General features: G+C 35.5%; 1 protein-coding gene across 2 annotated transcripts in view; it reads left to right on the forward strand.

Annotated features, from left to right (window-relative positions):
• The window catches only part of LRRC28 (leucine rich repeat containing 28), a 170,785-nt gene that overhangs the window by 8,547 nt on the left and 141,210 nt on the right, over nt 1–21,028 (forward strand). For both annotated transcript variants that reach the window (XM_043984884.1, XM_043984885.1), the window contains exon 3: nt 15,815–15,855. In XM_043984884.1, the coding sequence (XP_043840819.1) occupies nt 15,815–15,855 (41 nt within the window). The remainder of the gene's footprint in view (nt 1–15,814; nt 15,856–21,028) is intronic.

Consider the following 21,028-nt stretch of genomic DNA (forward strand, 5'->3'; position numbering starts at 1 on the left):
CTCAGATATAAAAAGAATTCATACAAGTACCATGTGACAAACAATTTTTAGCCCGGCTTTCTTATGTTGAAATGTTTATCATGAAAAATGAAGTATGAACATTACATTATAGAACTTTTATTACTATTAAACTACAATATGTATTAAATATGTAGGGAGTACTGTGTTTGACATTGGAGGAGATAAAAAAAGTTTAGAAAAGGTAATCCTTGCCTCCAAGAGGCTTATAATATAATAGAGAGATAAATCACCAATAATGATAGGGGTCAGAGAAAGGTGTTGTGACATTATTCCTTTAGGAGGGTTGATGTAAAAAAATTTTTTTAAACCTTCCCCTTTTCTAAAAAAAAGCTTTCCTTGATCCTCCTATGCTGTATAGGTACTATCTTATTTCTTTCTTTTCCTTCACTGTTAAACTTCTTTAAAAGTTGTTTATGCCACTCTTCATCACTACCTGTTCTTTCTTCAGTGTTTCCATACTTTTCTATTGAAATTAGTGTCTCTAAGGTAACTTTTTTGTTGTTCTTAGTCCTCATGCTCCTTGAACTTTTTCAGATTCTGACTTTGTTAATCACCTATTGGATTCTCTTCTCTCCTTCCTTGGTTTCAGGGATCCTGGTTCTTCTATTTTTCTAACCTTTTTCCTCTGTCTCCTTCATCTGAGTATGTTTACTGTAAGGTGGAAGCAAATGAAAGAGAAATCAAAGATACATGATAGTAAGGGTACTGAACTTGCCAGACTGAGTATGTGAGTCTTAGAATATAGTAAGAGGGGATGAGATTAAGTAGAAGATATGTCAGGTATTCAGATTGTTTAAAAAGTTGAAAGAATGATCTAGAGATTGGAAAATGGCAGCAACAAGTATGGAGAGATAGTCATACAAGCTGATTGTGTGAAACTTGAATCGGTCAAAGAAGCAAGCATTTATTAAGCACCCACTGTGTGCAAGGCGTTGTGCCAGGCACAAGGTTACAAAGATAAAGAAACAGGTTTGCCCTTATGGAGCTTCCATTTTGTTGGAGGAGACAACATGTACATATGTAAGTATATATAAAAGTGATTTGAGGGAAGGGAGGTGTCCTAATAGCTGGGAGGATCAGCAATGGCCTCATGGAGGTAATAAATGCTAAGAACTCAGAGCTGAATTGTAAGAAAAAAAAACAAAAACGGATTCTGAGTTGAAAATGAGTAGTAAGTACATTCTGGGCATGAGTGGAGAGGAGTGGGTAGCCTGTGTAAAGGTACATGGATGGGAAATTGAATATCATACATGAGCAACAGCTAGAAGGCCAGTTTAGTTGGACTGTAAAATGTGTGAGTGAGAATATTGTTTAATAAGGCTGGAGAAGTCAAGTCAGCAAGCATTTTAAAGTATTTACTGTGTGCAAAGCACTTTGCTAAATACTAGGGATACAAAGAATAAAAATATGTTGGAGACAGCTTGTGGAGGCTTTATATATGAGGTAGAAGAGTTTGCATATGATCCTAGAGGAAGAGGGAGCCACTGGAGTTTATAACATGTGACAGTGCCATGGCCAGGCCATTGCTTTAGGAAAATCATTCTTTATAGAGAATGGATTGGAAAAGAGATGGATTGGAGCAATAGTCATGAATGGAAGTAGCAGTGGAAGTCAAGAAATCAATAAAATCATCCAGACCACCTTGTCCAATCTCCTGATTTCACAGAGGAGGAAATTGAGATTGCAAGAGTTGAATTGATGAATTAAACTGAATAGCAGTTGGAATTCAAAAGAAGATTCTTTGCCTCCAAATTCAATGTATCTTGCATCCCACCACACATAGATGAAGTTATTGATATGTATTGGAGTAAAAAGCTTTACATTACCTTGAAAATGCCTTGTGCTTGGAGAAAGCTGTGATACTGCATTCTTTTCTATAGTAGTTTGAGGATGACAGGAAACCTTGGGTGGAAGTAACAGGTGGTGGTGATTAATAATCAGCATTAATATAGTGCTCTAAGGTTTTCAAAGCACTTTAAAAACATCTTATTTGGTCCTCATAACAAACAACCTTTTGAGGCAGGATTCAAACTTGGGTCTTCCTGACCCCACCCCAGATCCAGCATTCCATCTACTCTGCTACCTGGCAGGCTAATCCCAGGGTCTATGAAAACAAAACAAAAAACAAAAAAACCCAAACAAACAAACAAAAAATCCCCCCAAAACCAAGCAGATGACTTGGGAGAGATGAGGCCTTGATTTATCTTGGCAAGAGAACCCAACCTTCCTTTCCCTTTCTCCTCCCTGCCCAGACCATACATCTGTGTCCTAATTCTAGTTCTTCTGCTTCCACTCCAGTGAAACCTTTACTTCAGGTTATAGGAGCAATCACTAGTACTTTGGATTTGGAAAATCCTTAATGTCACTGAAATGGTCAGTTTTCTGAATCTATTTTCATATATAACAGTATTAACTTATTGTGGTTAGACTTCACTGGAAGAGGCAGCTAGGTGGCACAGTAGATAGTATACACACTGAACCTAGGGTGAGGAAGACCAGAGTTCAAATTCTATTTCAGACCCTTACTAGTGTGACTCTGGGCAAGTCACCTAACTTCCCTGTTCCTCCTCTGTAAAATGGGGATAAATAGTAGCACCTACCTCACAGGGTTGTTGTGAGGATTAAATAGGATCATATTTGTTAAGCACTTTGCAAACTTTAAAGTGTTACATGAATGCAGCTACTGTTACTGTTATTGTTGTTGTCATTATTGTTACTTCTACTTACTCTTTGTAATGTGTAAATTAAGTATTTCTGAACCGACCTGCCAACTAACTTCTGTTGATGATTTTATTTCTAGAGGAAAAGCATTGTTTTTTAATTTCAAGTGATCAATGTATGAATAAACTTCTGGAACACGATCTTGTATAAACTGGGATATGCCCTTAAGGACTTTCTTAAAATTGTGTTCCCCTGTAGTTGTAATATCAATGAGTATAGGGCATCTCTGTAGTATAACTGAATAGAAGATACATAAGCAAGTACTGTACAAATATTTCCCAAAAGTATGAGCCCATTGTTCTTCAGTAGCTAAATATCACATGTCAAATGCCATTATGTTAAATCGATGAATATACATATTTAGTACCTACAATATCATGTACATGGTGCTAGAAGCTTCAGAAATTGATCTTCGAGTCATCCCTTCCAAAACTATGTTGTGAACTAAAGGAACATATGACTTACAATCTAGACTTTCAAATAGTTGGTCTAGTATTGCAGATATTTTATGTGGCTAAAGGATTTTGAGTTTTTGTGGTTTTTGAAAAAAGTACCACTTATCTGACCAGGGCTCTGTTTTTATCAACCATTCAATTATTTATGTCTTATCAAAAGCATATTAAGTAAGACAGTTGTCTTGTCTAGTGGACTTGAATTCAGAAGATCTGACTGAGTCCCCACTTTGCCACTTAACTTTCTAGGCAAGTTATTTCATATGAGGCACCTAAGTGGTCCAGTAAGTAGATAGCTCTCTAGACCTGGAATCAGAGTGATCTGAGTTCAAATCCAGCCTCAGACACTTATTAGCTTTGTGATCCTAGGCAAGTCACTTAACCTGTAGGTGCCTTAATTTCCTCATCTGTAAAACAAAGATGATGATAGCATCTACCTCCAAGTATTGTTGTGAGGATCAACTGAAATATTCGCACAATGCTTTGCAAACCTTAAAGTGTTATATAAATGATATTTGTTATTGTTAACTGTAGACTTTAATTTTATTATCTGTAAACTATAGACATTTAATTAGATAATGTATAAGGTATTATATGGTGCTGACATTTTGTCATTCTTTTTTTACTTTTAAAATTTTTATAAACAGACTAATTCAAAAGACTAAGAGAGTTATCTTGGTTCCACTTGTGTGACATGGACTTATTCCTTCAAGTCACTTCAACCAAAAAAAACGTTTTTTAAGAAATATCTCTGTGATTTTCAAAATTTAGTTATAATTCTAACGCGATTTGTCTTTGATTTGCAAAGATATTCTTTGATTGTTTTTCTTATTTTCCTGACCCACATGACAATTTTTTCATTCTTAAAGTGTATTTGGATGGATCTGTGATTTCCCATCCACATGAGTACCTCCTCTAATGGTTTAATTCACAATTCATTCTTGCCTTCTTATCCTATGTAACTTGTATTCTTGTCCCCCCATAAATGCTTCACAATGGTGCTATTCATTGTGTTGAAGACCTTCTTCAGACTTCTTAACATTGCATAGATATCAGTAAAGTACATATTCTGTGCAGTAAATCTAGGTACGTGATAGATCTGCGTTGTTTTTTTCTGGGCATACTTATCTACCCAGCTTCTTTTCCTCAGTTCTTTGATAATATCTTTTAGCCCTCTCCCATCCACCTTGTGCTTTTCTATTGTATGTGGATGGTCAGCAACTTAATTCTTCTGATTGTGGTATATTCCATGATTCATAGACATGCAGCATCATAGAAAGAATTTTGATTTTAAAAGTTGGGCCTTTGTTTCAGGAAGAAGCTTAGGGTCACTAGAAGAACTGTGCAAATTTTCAAAGGCCCTTTAGGCTTCTCTACTCTTACTCAGTACTGAATTCAGGTCTTTGTTCATCTTTAATACCCATCCAAGATATAAATCCTGATTTATCAGTCCTGCAAATTGCCCAGTACAATTATATGGTACAGTCTGGGCACAATGAAAAGTATGTTATAACAAAACAATGCTCTATTAATAGTGTTGAATCTGTAATTTTGTTTTCATCTGTATAGTATTGTTTTTGCTAATAAAAATTCTGTCTCCTTTAGCAATTATTTTGAAAGCAGTTTTTACATTAATTGAATATAAAATTACTGTCTAGATCCTCAACCTTGAACAATATAATAATAACCCATAGTTATAGTATCAGTGGAGTTTTCTTTAGACATTGAAAGTTAACTTCAACCTGACAGGGAAGAGAAAGATGTAATAATTTGTCTGTTTGTTGCTTAGGTTGTCACAAACGTAGGCCAGTTTGCTTTATGTTGTGTGGCTAGTTTTCCTCTTGTGTATGACTTGATAACTTACTATGAAATTCAGTGGAAAGGAATATAACAGCAACAGATCTGTCATCTAATTCTCAGTGTATTGGAATGTGGACATACTAGAAATAAAATTTTACAAGGAGTTGTGGGCCATTATGTTTAAATATTGTAGAAATTTTTTGACAGAAACATCTGTAACATAATCATCAATAACTTAATTTTTAAAATTTCTGATGTAGCCTGTTTTCAGGATTTTGCCATTTTTGTCCCAAATTTTGTGAAAATGACTATTTTTGGTTTTGCTTCCATAAATAGGCTATTATATTGGATGACTGTTTGTTGGGTATGTTGCAAGGGGATATTCTTTTTCAGTTATGGGTTCAACTAGATGGCTACTATGGGCATTTACAGCTCTGAAGTCCATGATTCCACAATCTCCAGTAGTCCTTAATTTAGGTTTTAATGTCCCCAAGGTCCAAAATACTTTTATCATCTTAAAGGATGCAGTTTCAAGAATTTAGGTATTTGAGGTAGATTCTTCAAAGTATTTCTCACAGTAACAAAAATCCAAAGAGTTTTAAATATTGTATGTCTTCAATGAAATTTATTTCTATAATAAAAATTTACCCATGTGCTTTACCCTACTATATTTGCCTCATTAAATCTCCTGTACTTCTAATTTACTGGTGTCCTGTGAAATAATTTCCATTTTGCTAGATTTGAAAAGCAGACAGAGAGGTTCCTCTCCAAGCTGATAATAGGTGGTTATTACTAATAATATCTGTAGCATGTACTTCTATAATATCTATAGCTCAAGGCTGTTGTGAGACCCAAATGAGATTATGTATGTAAAGGTTAAACAAATTTTAAAGTGCTATGTAAATTTCAGCTATTATTTTTATTATTACATAGCCCTTATACTATCTCCAGGGACCCTTTCAATATGTTATTAGTTTACTTAACGGTAATATCCAATCTAACAGTGAAGAAATGTAATTATCTGTTTGCATAGCTTGCAGAAAATTCACAATATGATCACTTTACTCACTATTTTTTGTCTTTATTATTGCTGTTGTTAAAATGGGAAATATTCTAGTTAACTCATTACTTTTCCATGATTCATATTTTCCATTAATTGCATTTCCCATAGGCCAAAGAATCCAAAAATGTAATTTCACTTTGTTTGAGAGTAATATTCAGTTGATTATTTAAAAACATTCTGGAAAGGTACATTTTAAGAGCAAACAACTTGTTGAACTTTGCTTTCCATCCGTAACATAAAGCATTTTTTCTCTTAAAAATATTTTTTGTATTCATATGATAACTGAAAAGTAACCATAGTAAATGATGCATCCTTACTATGTAATAGCCAGGTTTTTGAAATGCGTACTTCCCATATGTTACTTTGTGATTTTAGATTTTTATTTTAGAGTTCTGAAATCACCTTGACGCTTTTTAGGTATGTCAGTTACTTTGGTACTTCATAGATTTGTGGTTTTGTTGGTATTGGTGGTGCCCTTTCCATTAATGTAGATTCCAACCACTCTCGATTTAACTGATAGTTTTATAGAGTTGCTATTTTTGAAAAATTAAAAACCATTTAACTAAGCTGATCATGATCTTCTCCAAATTAAGCCAGGCTAGTCTCTTTGTAGGACAGTGCTATAGCCTTTTACCAGGTCCATACTTGAAACCTTCATTGCTAGAAATTATGTTTCACTGACATAACTGAAAACTCAGGCTCACTTTCAGGACATGGTGTCATCAAAAGAGGACTTTAATAAAGATCTTAATTCACAGTAATTTTTATAACATTTGGTGTCCCTTATTATAAATAGCTATTAATAAATGCTATTCTGCAACATTTATTAACTCTGTAGTAACCATAATTATAAGATAGTTGCCTGTCCCCTTTTACATTCAGAGAAAATTTTTTGAAAATTTTGCTAGCTCATCTTTTTGAAATTTCCTAATATTGTAGAATTTTAGAACATAGTACTTGATTTATACTACTCTTATATTTTAACTTTTTGTATTATAATTCTTTGTTTATATAGTCACCTGCTAGATTGTGAATTCCATGAGGGAAGGGACTTTGTCTTAATATTTCTATCCTTTACAACACCCATCACAGTTCCCTGGATATGGTAAGTGCTCAGTAAATGAAATGAAGAACTGCTGTATATCCTGGAGAGTCCAGGCTCTTCCTTTTACATATAAAGGACCAGGAGTTAGACAGTATAACTAGTCCATGGTCGTATAACTAGTAAATGGGAGAGGGAGAATTGGAATCCAAATTTTTTTTTACTCCAAAGCTAATGACATTTCTACTGCACCGTATGTTGTTTCTTATAGGGAAATGAGATGATCATTATTTTAGGGTTTAGAAAACAGTTTGATTTCACTTTCTTGTCTGTTTCAATTATTTTTTTTTTGCCCTTCTGAGTCAGACAAATGAGAATGGCAGAATCTTCACATTCTTTAGCATAATGTTCTATAACAGAAAATTTTTTATTTGACATGAGATGTCAGAGTCAGACATTGAAAAGGAAACAACTCTAAAGTGTTATTTGATCATGATATCAGGATTTCCTAATCTCACATGCATGAGGCTGTTGTAAATATAAGGTTCTGCATTTCAAAACTTGAGGGTGTAGCTTGCTCTTGTTTCCTTTTCTCTGTTAACAAACTATTGCTTATCAGTTTTTAAAGTTTTTATATCACAAAGATATAACTGCTAAATTTTATTTCCTTATTAGGGAAAAAAACCTTAATTTTTAAAAAAGCACTTAATTATGCACACGATGTGACCATATCATCTGGAAAGTATTCATCCTAGAAGGAACTCTTTTTTTTTTTTTTTTAACTCTTGGTATAGTCAATATCTAATATTGCCACAATTACTTAAAAATTCTCATAAATTTTTGTGTCTGTTAGGATAAAAATCTCTATTGTTGTTTTAAAAAAAAATCACAAAGTTGCCAAGAGGATCAAATGAAGTCATGTGTGTAAAGTGCTTTGTAAAACATAAAATATTATATGAATAGCAGCTATTTTCACATTTGTAATCCAGCACTTTATTTTGAATAATAACAATTTCAAAAAATACTGTCAACCCAGTAGTTTCTAGTAGATGATTTTAGTAACTTTTATTCAAATGGTTTAAAATATAGTATACGTAGTAAAAGGAGCAGTACAGCTATCTTCTCCATGTTAGCTAGCCATGTTTCTGTTATACAGAGAACTTGAGAACAACAATGTGAAGTGTCAGCAGGGGGCAGCCACAGCTTGGCCTGCTTGGCTTCCTATGTGTGTTGCCTTCTTGGCACATAGGCTAGTAGTTTAAAAAAATTAAAGCAGTAAAGTAAGTAAAATTACAGTTCATTAAGAACAATAAACTTATTCTAGTAATAACAGAATGTCACTCTCTGCTTAACTGTTTACACAGCAAGTAAGCATTCGACTGAGAAACACGAGTGTCATAAAAGTCAGACCAAAAGCCAACTGAAAAAAGTTAGTGGTCTCTGAGTTGTCCAGATACCTGATTCATGTAGCCACAGTGTTTGAAAGTATACCTTTATCACAAGGTAGGCAATACGTGCCAAATGTGCCTTTTCCCCCTTCCATGGACAAGTCTTTCATTTTTGAAGGACATATATAAGACCTTAACTTTTTATGAGCCTTATAGTCAGTTTTCTCAAATCTTTCAAATTTACCTAGAGTGATTAGTAAACCTAAATATACATCCTGAAAGATACATACACAATACACATACACACACAATTTCAATGTGAGAAATAACAGGGGAAGATAGCCTGTAGAATTGGATAGATGAATAATAGTGTCAATATCTAAGAAGCTGATTGTCATGAGATTTTAGTGCATATTTTCACAGTAAAGAGGATTTCATGGATAAAAGGACTGGTTTTAGGGTGAAGAAGAGCTGGATTCTGGTTCTTCCTCTGGAACATATTTAATTGGATAACCCTTGTAAGTAAGTAAGTCTCAGCCTCAAGAAACCCTCTAAGACAATTAATTATAAATTGGCTGCTGATGTGCATCAGTGAAGGATGTTTCCACACTTGGATTATCCAATGCCAATGAAATTAAAGGTCTTCAGGGCAACTGATGGCAAAATATTGGCGGGGTGGGGAAGTAGTTTTCAGAATTGGAAAACTAGGAACAGAGTCTGCCCCTCAAATAATATTACCACCTTAGTATTATACCTTGAACTTAACATAATTCATTGTACACACTAGGTACTTAATGTTTGTTTAGTGAATGAAGAATCATCTGAATTATCATCATTTGATTTCCAAGAATAAAATATCCATGACTGTTCCCAACAACAAATTCAGATTACCCTATCTATGTATAATGTTGGACTAATCATTCAGTGTATTCCAAAATTTCATTAACTTTATGTGGGAGCAAGAAGTTCACTCAGCTCAGACTCAAGCTTCTGGATCGTGAAAAGATAATCTAGAGAGACTTACCAGAGCAGCCTTCTTGAATGAGTGAAATATAGTTACAAACAGTGTGAATATTAAAAGCCTGACTAATACGACTTTCTATTAAATGACCCTAAAATTGTGAGTATCATTGAAATAGGTAATTTGTGCTGGGGGACCAAGATGAAAGAGCTATGGATCTATTCAAGCTTAATAGGATTGTCCTCAAAATGTGAAACTAAGGAACATGTCGTAGGATTCAAAATCTGTCCACTTTGCTATTTTCAAAGAAAAGAAAGACAATCACTATCATATCTTATTGCTTTCTATAATTGACTTTTTTTTTTGACAAATCCTTTTGAACAGATAACTGACTAACTGCATATACCCTTCCTCCTTGGCTTGGAAACCCCTCCTTCCCTCTCCATCTTCACCTATGAATAGTACATAGAAATCCCCTGTGATTGTATATCTAGTTAGTTGATACAGTCTTGTTTATTCCATTGTAAATAGGGGCCAATGGTGGGAAGAAGAAACTTTTTTTATACTATGCCTATTTCATTCATTATATTTTAAGTAGCCATATTTTCAGAATCCAATCAAAGAACTCCAAACTTCTGTTAGACTGCTTGCAGCAATTTCTTCAAATTCCAAAGGATATAAGATAATTATCCAAAAGTGTCTATATTTTGATGACTATCTTTTGGAAGTTTATACCCATAGAAGACATGTAGAAGGTTGTGAACAATATTGCAGCTTTAGAACATTGCTATGAAAAAGCAATGATCTCAAAAAATACAAGATTATGGTATAACCTGCATTAAGAGAACTATAAACAGGGAAAAGTATTCTTTTAGAAAATTATTCTTTTAGTCAGCAAGCCAGAAGTGATAATTTTAACAAATTTTAGTAGGTGGCTGGGTATTCAGTGGTGTGCTCAAAAATAAATAAAAATCATATCAAATTAAGGAAAATTTTCACAACAGAGCAGCTTGCTTGTATTATCAAACTCCAATGGTAGTATTCAATTTACATTGATTGGAATTACTCAGTTATACTCTTGTAATTGCCCACAGGTCATTCAGTCAACAAGCATTTTAAAAGCACTCAGTATGTTGCCAGACACAGCTAAACACTGAAGATATTTTTAAAAAGCAAAAATTTTGACCTTGCTGGGGAGACAAGATGTAAACTACTATGTACATAATATGCACATACATATGTATATCTTTTATGCACACATGTGTTCCCTATGCATATATGTGTGTTTTACATATTTATTTCATATATAGATATGTATTTGTCTATCTAGATCTATATCTATCTATCTATCTATCTATCTATCTATATATATATATAGAGAGAGAGAGAGAGAGAAGATGAAAAGTAATCTCAAAGGGAAGATACTAGTATGGGTTGGGGATTGGGGAGGAGGACGAAGATCATGAAAGACCTCCCTCTTGCTTTCCTAGGTAGAATTTGATGAGTGTTGAAGAAGAGCATAAACTTTCATCATTCTGTCTTTACCTCTGCCTTAACAACCCCTAAATTTGTTCTTCATCTTCATCATGACTTCCTATCCTTCAATCTCTCAGCTATTTTCAGACCATCATCCCTGTACTGACTACGTTGCCCTCCCTTTCCTATTTCAACCCTTTCTTGAATCAGTTCAATCATCTGTGCTTAAATTCTTTGCCCCTTGTCCTGTTTCTGATCATGCTTTGCCACATCTCAACCTTCTATTCTACCATCTACATCCTTTCCTTCTCTTCACATGCTGGTGAATGGAGCTGGAGGAAATCACAAAACCATTCTAACTGGGTCATTTCAAGTTAATGTTACATTACCTAAACTGAGCCCTCACTGTAGCAAGGCAATTCTGCACCTCTCTAATCAATTTGCTTTCCCACTTAAGCACAGCAACTATTTCAAACTGTCTTGTCTCTCCTCAGTCAGTTTCTCTATCTCCGAAAAACCTTCCGCCTACCCCTCTCAACTGAGAATTTCAACTTGTGCTTCACTGAAAAATTGTGGCCATTCCCAGCGTACTCCAATCTTCTCCCATCCTCCTCATCTTACATTACTCAGATGTCTTCCTTCCTTAAATTCTCCTTCACTTCTGTTTTCACATGAAGAGGTAACACTTCTTTCTAAGGCAAGCTCCTCGAGATATCTCATCCCTCCTACTTTCTCAAATTGCTTTAAAAAAAATCATCCCCACTTTCTTCATTTTTATTTTCTTATCAACTCTTTCCTTGGTGCCTACAAATACATTCATTTCTCCTTATCCTTAAAAAAACAATAACATCCCATCTGATCTAGCCATCTCTACCAGCTATCTTATCATGTTATATCTTTCTTTTCAAGCTGAACTTGAGAAAGCTATCTATCTCTACTTCCTCTCTACTCATGCTCTTGAACTCTCTGCAATCTGACTTCTGACCTCATAATTTAATTGAAACTATGTTCTCCAAAGTTATTACTGATCTCTTTTTTTTTTTTTTTTTGATGAGGCAATTGAGGTTAAGTGACTTGCCCAGGGTCACACAGCTAGTAAGTGTTAAGTATCTGAGGTCGAATTTGAACTCAGGTACTCCTGAATCCAAGGCCGGTGCTCTATCCACTGCGCCACCCAGTTGCCCCTATTACTGATCTCTTAACTGCCAGATATATGTTTCCTAGTCCTCACCCTCCTTGATCTTTCTGCAATCTTTAATACTGTTCCTGTGGATACTTTTTTTTCCCTTCCATTAAAAAACAAACAAACATTTTTTACTTAAAGTTTTAAGTTCTAAAGTCCATCCCTCTCTTCTTCCCCTTGCCCCCTCCCTGAGATGGTAAGAAATCAAATATAGGTTATACATGTGTAGTTATGTAAAACATTTTAATAGATACTTTCTAGGTTTTTGTGATAATGTTTTCTCCTAATTCTCCAACCACTTGTCTCATCACCCTTCTCAGCCTTTTTTGTTGCATATTCACCTAGAATGTGTCCTTTAATTGAGTGTCCCCTTCTCTTGTCCCTCTATGCTATATCACTTGGTGTTCTCATCAGATCCTTTGGGTTCAAGTATCATCTCTACAAAGAAGATTCCCAGATCTGTATATCTAGCCCAAATCTCTCAGCTAAACTAAAGTCTCACATTATCAACTGACTTTTGAACATTTTGAATTATATTTCCCTTAGGCATCTCAAACTGAGCATGTCCTTAATAGAACTCTAGCTTTCCTTGTAACCCTCCCATCTTCCCAACTTTCTTATCACTAAAGAAGGCATCACCATTTCCCCAGTCACCCATGCTTACAGCCACGGTGTCATCTGTCACTCCTCTCTCTCACACACTTACCTCATATATCCAAACTTTTCTCAAATATAAATGTTTCTGCCTTCACAATATCTCTTGTATATGTATATGTACGTGTGTGTACCTTTTTCTCTCTACATTGCTACCACCCTGGTGCAAGCCTCTCATTGCCTCATTCATGGACTATTGCAATAGCCTTCTCATTGGTTTCCATGCCTCAGGTCTCTTTCCACTCTAATCCAGCATTCATTCAGCTGCCAAAATAATTTTTCTAAATTATAGGTTTATCATATCACTTCCCTACTCAATAAACTTAAATGTTTCCCTCTTCCCTTCAAGACAAAATATAAAGCCCTTTGCCATTTAAAGTACTTCACAACCTGGCCCCCTTCCTACTTTTTCAGTCTCCTTAACCTTTACTCCCTTTCATATACTGTGACCCAGGTGTCCTACTTATGGTTCCTGGCATGACCCTTCATCTCCCTACTCCATGCTTTTTCACTATTCTCCCATCTTGGAATTTTGCAATCCTCATCTCTGGATTCCTTGACCTCCTTTAAGACAGCATAGATCCTACCTTCTTTCAGAGGTCTTTCCCCAGCTGTGTCTCTCCCTATCCCCAACAAGTACTTTCCTCTGAGATTACCTGCTTGCTATACATGCTGTAAATATCTTGTATATACGTAGTTATTTTGTATATTATCTCATTAGAATGTGCACTATTTTCTTTGTATCCCTAGGACTTAGCAGATACTTACACATAGTAAGAACTGAATGTTTGTTGACTGACTATTCTATGATAATTCTATAAAATGGGGATAATAGTACTGGCCTCGCATGGTGGAGAGTGGTGTGACCTGAGTTACATTTGTAAAGCACTTTGCCAAACTTAAAGTGCTATCTAAATGACAGAAATTATAATAGTGAATTTATGTTACCTATATGCTGTACATTAAAAAGCAGGATGGGAACACTTCAAATGAAGTCTTTCCATTAGTATAAGTATGGTGTTTTCTGGCATGTATTTTAATTGACTGAGGTTAGCAGTTTCTTCAGTATTTCGCAAGAATATTCCCTTGTCTGATTCATATCATAATCTTCCCATATTTAGGCATGCAGTGGATACTGTAGTATACTTGGAAGTCGGGAAGACTTTTGTTTAAACACTGCTACTGACATGCTATATGGCCATGTATAAGCCATTTAACTTTTCTGAGCCCTAGCTTCTTTATCTATAAAATGGATATGATACCTATAGTCCTAACTCACAAGATTGTTTAAGAGTGGCTCAAATGAGATAGCATATAAAGAGTTTCACTAACTTTAAAACATTATATAAATTTCAGTAATTATTTTTGCAAGCAGCCCAAACCCATATTCAAAATGGAAGTTATCATCTTATTCCTCCTCCAAACTTTCTAAACTTATTCCCCCTTCAAACTTCTCTATTTGTGTTAAGGGCTCAAACATATTTCTGGGTGCCTGTATTCAAGGATGACTTTGGAGTCATCCTTTGGTCATTCCTTGCCCTTTCTCTGCACAGCCAGTTGATTGCCACACCTCATTAAAATATCTCTGTAGTTTCATTCTTCCTATTCACACATATCCTCCTCTAGTTCAAATACTTATTACTTCTTTCTTGTACTAATGTGATAACTTCCTAGTTTAGGTCCCCCTGGTTCCTGTCTGCCTTCTGTAATTCATCTACTACACAACTGCCAAATTAGTCTTCCCAAGGCACTGGTGGGACCACGTCCATGCCCGGCTCAAGTCTTTATCTAAAACACCATCTAATTTTCCAGAAGAATCATATCTCTCCCCTTCAAAATTTTTTATTCCACTCCAACAGGGCTGGTAGCTGTTTCTTGAAATTAATATCTGATCCCTTGACTTTGCACATGCTGTGCCCAATATTTGGAATATACCTTTTCATCTGCTTTTTTTAGGATTAACATCCTTCAAGGCTCAAGCTCAGGTATTATTTTCTACACTAAACCTTTCCTGATTGCCCTTGTTAGTACTTTCACCTTCTAATTACTTTATCTATATTTCTTTGTATATGGTATATCTACCTAGTACAATGTAAGCTCCTTGAAGGAAGGATCTATTTCATTGTTTTGTTTGTTTATTAGAGAGTATGTCTGTGTCCTGTTTTTATCATGTGATGTGACTGCAAACATGTCAATAGTTAGGAGAAATAGTGTGTAACCTTGTGGAATGGGGAGGCATAAACCACTTATACAAGTAGCAGTCAGATTGGAGTAGCCCTGATAATGTGTAAATATTTGTGGAAAATCTTTGAAACAAACTATAAAATACAGTAAAAAAAAAAAGTTGTTATGACTTGCTATTTTCCCAAACATTGTCATCTCATGCTTTCTTTCTCACCTTTCTTTTCCTGGTCTGGAATGCTGTGTAGCTCTCATCATTGCATGTTGACATCCTGAATGTTCTTTAAAACCCAGATACGTCTTTACATGACCTGCTGGAAGGGATTGTTTCTGCCTCTGAACCCTCATAGTTTGTGTGTACCTGAAATTGTATCACTCTTAAATATCTGAACTAAATTGTAGGGTCTTTGAGTTCAGGGACCATGTCTTATCTAAAATTTGTTTCTGCCCCAGACCCAAATGTGTAATAAAATGTTTCTTTAAATTTAAATTTGAGTTTATTAATCTCTGTCAGTATGTTGTATCATGCTAGAAGCTTAATATTTATTTAGTTGAACTCAGTCAATAAATGGGACTGCAAATGGTAACAGTGACCATAGTTACAAACCAGAAAGTGGTTTTCACAAAAACATGATGTGGAAAGAACTATTAAAAATGTGTTTATCTTTTTAGTCACATATTGATAACTATGTGTTATTCTTGACAAAACATAATATTCAAACAATAAAATTTTAGTATCTTAAACAGTTATATTCAGTTTTTTATGTTTATCATTTTAATATTAGTATAGTAGTGTATATTTATGATAACTAGAAATTTTATGTGCTTTTTCCTTGAACTAAAAACAGTAAAGCCTGAATTTTTTTTTCCAGCCAGAAGATCTTGCTCAGAAGCTTCCAAACCTTGTGGAATTGTAAGTGTTAACTTTCTTTTTAAAATTATAGTATAAATAGTTGTGCATTACTTTTAGTAATAGGATATGTCACTTTAATGATTTTTAATGACATAGTTCTTTGACTTCTAGTTCTAATGGACCTTAAAATAAATGCCCTTTTCAAATGTATTTTCATTGTTTAACCATAGACTCATAAAATTTGGCTTCTAAAAGAACTTTTGAGGTTCTCTATGGCTAGAGAAGGTAGGTATTATTTCTAGGGCAATGTATCTTTCTAAGAGTATCCTCTCCGCTTTTGTTAGATAAACTAAGTTGGGACTTTATTTTTGCCCCACCAACCTACTCTAGTCTTATTGATTTTAATGTCTTTTCTTCCCTCCTTTTCCCTAAAACCTGCATAGTTGAAGCAGATTTCCTAGTTTCCCATGCATTGAGAAGAATGTCACCATCCAGTATGAATTCCCTCAGCTCTGCCTCCATTCTTCAAAATTTCTCAGTGTCCTCATACCCTTTCTTCTGCTTCTTTCTGGTTACAAAAGCAGATACACTCCACTAGGGTACCTCTGTCTCTATCCTTGATTCCATTTTCCTGTGACTCCTCCAGAACCTAGCTCCAGCATATATCTCTCATATTTCTTCAATCACTGGCCCCTTCTCATCTGCCTATAAATATATTCAAGATTCTCAGTCTTCACAAACAAAAAAAAATCTTCCTTTGATCTTACTAGCTTTTCTAACACATTTTTATCTTGCCCATTACTACTGAATTTCTTGAAAATAATGTCTATACTCAATGGTTCAAAATTCTCACTATGAATTCTTAACCCCTTTCACACTTGCTTTTGTTCCTACATTGAATTAAAACTATTTTGTGATTATGGTTATAGATTTTGAGCTGGAAGAGACTGTAAGTGTCAATTAATCCAGGGGTTCTCAACCTGGAGTCTGTGGACACTGCCTATTATAGATTTCAGGAATGTCCTTGAACTTGGATGGGGAAATTTAAAATTTTTATTTTCAGTAAACTTTATTGAAAGAAATTTACTATTTCCCTCATTTAAAAAATAATTATTCAAGGGGCAGCTAGGTGGCGCAGTAGATAGAGCACTGGCCTGGAGTCAGGAGGACCGGAGTTCAAATCCAGCCTCAGAGGCTTGACACTAGCTGTGTGACCTTAGGCAAGTCACTTAACCCCAATTGCCTCACACACACAAAAAATAATAAAATTTTAAAAAAGCATTATTCTGAGAAAGGGTTCTTAGTCTTTACCAGACTGCCAAAAGAATCTTAGGTACAAAAAAAGTTAAGAACCCCTGATTAAATTTGACTTCTTCATTCTATAGATGATGTAATTGAGGGGGCAAATGACTTGCCCATAGTTGTACAGGTTACTGTAAATAGCAGAGCTGGGATTCAGAAATAGGTCCTTTGACTGTCTCAAAGCCTCTTCTCTCCTGAGGTTTGGTCTTTGGTTACTAACTGCCTGCTGAACATCTCCACATCTCAAACTCAACATTTCTTAAAAAAAAACAACACCTTAATTCTTTACCCTCAAACCCACTCTTCCTAACATTCTGTTTCTATTAAGTATGCCACTATCTTTTCAGTAACACAGATTTATAACCTTGGAGTCATCCTTGAATCTTCATTCTCCACCTCCAGATCCAGTTGGTTGCCACATCTTGTAGATTCTGTCTCCACAGTATTTCTTATTTCTGTCACCTTCTCTCCACCTATGTGATCAAATATTAAAAAAAAAACAAAGGAAAGGAAATAGGTGGGGAGAAAGTTTGGCTCACCCTGTTGTTCACTTTGTAGGTTTTGGAGCCTTTTCTCTTAGAAATAGGTGCTGGCTTTCATGGCCTTGCCTGGACTCTGAGAAACTTTCCCAGAGCCTAGGGCCTCATTCCTCCACACAGGTAGCCATTACCTCATAAGGGGCTTCATAGCAAAACAAAGAACAAAGGTGTCATTGAGTTTTTTCATGACCTGATTTTCTGATTTAACTCTTAATCATCCTCATCTACTCTAGAAACTCAACATTATAATATAGTTGTTAAAATTCATTTGGGACATTTTGTTCAGTACTTTGTAATTGGGGGTGTCTTGCATCTGTGAAATCAGTTATTGGGGGCCAGAATTGGCCATATCATGTAGTCATATTGAGGAAGTTTTTACGTATTAGGCTGGTGAGTTTGTATTTTATCTTAGAGTCAATAGGGAACTACTGAAGACTTTTTTGGGCAGGGGAATGACGTGATTAGATCTGCTTTGGCAGCTCTCTGTCAAAAGGATTATAGAGAGAAGCATGTAGACTTATTAGGAGGCTAATATATTAGTCCAGTGAAGAAGTTATGAGTGCTGGGACTAGTTTAGTGAATTTGTGAATGTTTGTTAAAGGTCAGCGACTGTCTGATCTAAATTTTGTATCTTCCCTAGTGTCTAGCACAGGACTCTATACATAGTGTGAACCTAACAGATGTTGAATGAGTGAATGAATTTGAGATATCCTAAAACAAATTAGCACGTCTCCCTGAAATACAGTGTTCTGTTTCCTACATAAGTTGATTTGGTTGCTTTTTTTCCAACTACAATACTATAATATCACATAGCACTGACTTTTTTTTTCTTTTGGTAGATTCCAACAAATTCAATTCAGCAAACATCCGTAATACAAAATAGAACGTTATTTGCTGATTTGAATATATTTAAATATACGGCATTGAACAACAAAACTTTATAATATTTTCCAAAATTATAATGCTGAGATTGGATAAATGTAACACCACCATAAAGTATTCTCATAATTACAGTTTTTAAAAAAGTATAGATATACTTACAGACATGGAAGAAAACAACAAAATATAGAACAAAAACTTATTAACAGTCTAATAACAATGTTTTAGTTGACTATGTGGATAAAATAATCCACTTATGTAGTTCCTTGTTTGGGCATTCTATGTTTATTGTATTCAGAAAACACAGAGCTGTGATACTATTATTAATGTAGAAGCTTTCCTTTTCATTTTTTTCCACTGATCTAAATGAGCTTCTCTTTTATTCTGTGCTAGATTTCCCATCGCCTTTTTGGCTCCTGAATTCTAAATAAACTCTTTGTGGGTTCAGTATGGGACCTTGAATTGCTCTTCCATGTGTGATTGAAGCAATCTGGCATTTCTCCAGGCAAAGTTCATGGCTTCATAGTTCCAATCTCCTAGGCACCTCTAATCTCTGTCCCTGAAAAGACTGAAAAACTTCCTTAAATATGTTGCCATTTCTACCACCTGGGCTGCTTTTCCTGTTGTTTAACAGCTCCTATTAAGAACCCTGACTCAAAATCTCTAGTAACTATTATGAAAATTAGCACCTTGTGTATAGTCCCCAGGTAATTGGAAAACCCCTGGCTTTTGTGTTTGCTGTTGAAGAATCAGGGGGAGACTGGTTTCAGATATTGATCTTGCCTTCCAAATGTTTGGTTGTTCTTAGAAATTTTATCATGGTTCTTTTCCACTGTCCAGCCCAACCTCAGGAATTCTTCAGTAGCTTTTTTTGTTTTTGGTTGGGCAATGAGGGTTAAGTGACTTGCCCAGGGTCACACAGCTAGTAAGTGTCAAGTATCTGAGGCCAAATTTGAACTCAGGTCTTCCTGAATCCAGGGCTGGTGCTTTATCCACTATGCCGCCTAGCTGCCCCCTTTTCAATAGCTTTTAATTAAACTTCATGTCTGTGCTATACTGATTCAAACTCTCATTGCATTCCTGCTAATTGGAGAGGCAGTGTTGACTAGTGCTGAGAGACTAAGTTCAAGTCAGGAAGACTGAAGTTTGTGAACCTGATCAAGTCAATTTATCTTTCAGTGCCCCTGACAACTCTCTAACTATACATTGTACAGGAGATAGCAGTCTACATGGGTATAGGAAGTTTCTTCACTAGAAGATCCCTATGTCAATGAAATCACAGGTCAAGGTTATGAAAAAAATTCTGGAAACTTTTCTCTCTATATTGATTTAATAGCTCACTTGTGTCTGTCTCCATGTGTGTATATGTCCATATACACACGCGTGCATGTAGATAGCTTCCTAACTTCAGACTTTTATGTTTTCAAATCTTGTTTCATATGTCCTGTTTGTGTTTTTGTTTCTCTTTTCCCTCTATTTGTATCTTGCATATTGACACATCCTTCTCTTTATTGAACTAATTTTTCATATCTAAATATACAATCTATAGTGCCCAAGTTATACATTGTTTTTTTAAATCTTTTTATTTTGTTAAACATTTCCCAATTACATGTAAAATTTTTTTAACAATCATTGTCTAAAATTTTCAGTTCCAAATTCTCTCCCTCCCTCCTGCTTCTTCCCCCTTCTTGAGGATGTAGTCCCTGCCCATCAGGGGCTTATAATCTAATGGGGGAGACAACATGCAAACAAATATATACATAGCAAGCTATATACAAGATAAATAGGAAATCATTAAAGAGTGAAGGCCCTGGAATTTAGAGAGGTTGGGATAGGCTTCCTGTAAGATGTTGGATTTGGTTGGGACTTAAAGGAAGGCAGAGAAGTCAGCAAATAGACTTTAGAAAGGATGACTGTTCCAGGCAGGGAGGACAGCCAGAGACAATGTCTGGAACTACGAGATGGAGTGTCTCGTTTATGGAACAATCAGGAGGCCAGTGTTACTGGATCAGAGAGAATATGGTGGGGAGTCAGGTATAAAAAGAATGGAAAGGTGAGAGGGGGCTAAATGATGAAGGACTTCGAATGCCATAGCACTTTGTATTTGATCCTGGAGGCAATAAGGAGCCACTGGAGTTTGTTGAGTAGAGTGACATAGTCACACCTACACTTTACTTTGATGGCTAAATGAAGGATGGATTGGAGTAGGGGCAGCTGAGGCAGGCCGACCCACCAACAGGCCTGTTCAGTAGTCCAGGAGTGAGGTGTTGAGAGTCTGCATTATTATGGTGGCAGTATCAGAGAGAAGGAGGAGAATTCAAAAGATGTTGCAGAAATAAAGTCAACAGGCACTAGCAATAGCTTGTACAGTAATAGAGAATCTGGAGTGGGCTGGGGGGGAAAAGATAAGGAGTTCTGTTTTGGATATGTTTAGTTTAAGTCTCCTGGAATCAAGTTTGAGGTATCTGAAGGCAGTTGGAGGTCAGAGAAGAGATTGGGGCAAGATCATTAGC

This window comes from Dromiciops gliroides, chromosome 2 (assembly GCF_019393635.1).
Source record: "Dromiciops gliroides isolate mDroGli1 chromosome 2, mDroGli1.pri, whole genome shotgun sequence".
In the NCBI taxonomy this organism is placed as follows: domain Eukaryota; kingdom Metazoa; phylum Chordata; class Mammalia; order Microbiotheria; family Microbiotheriidae; genus Dromiciops; species Dromiciops gliroides.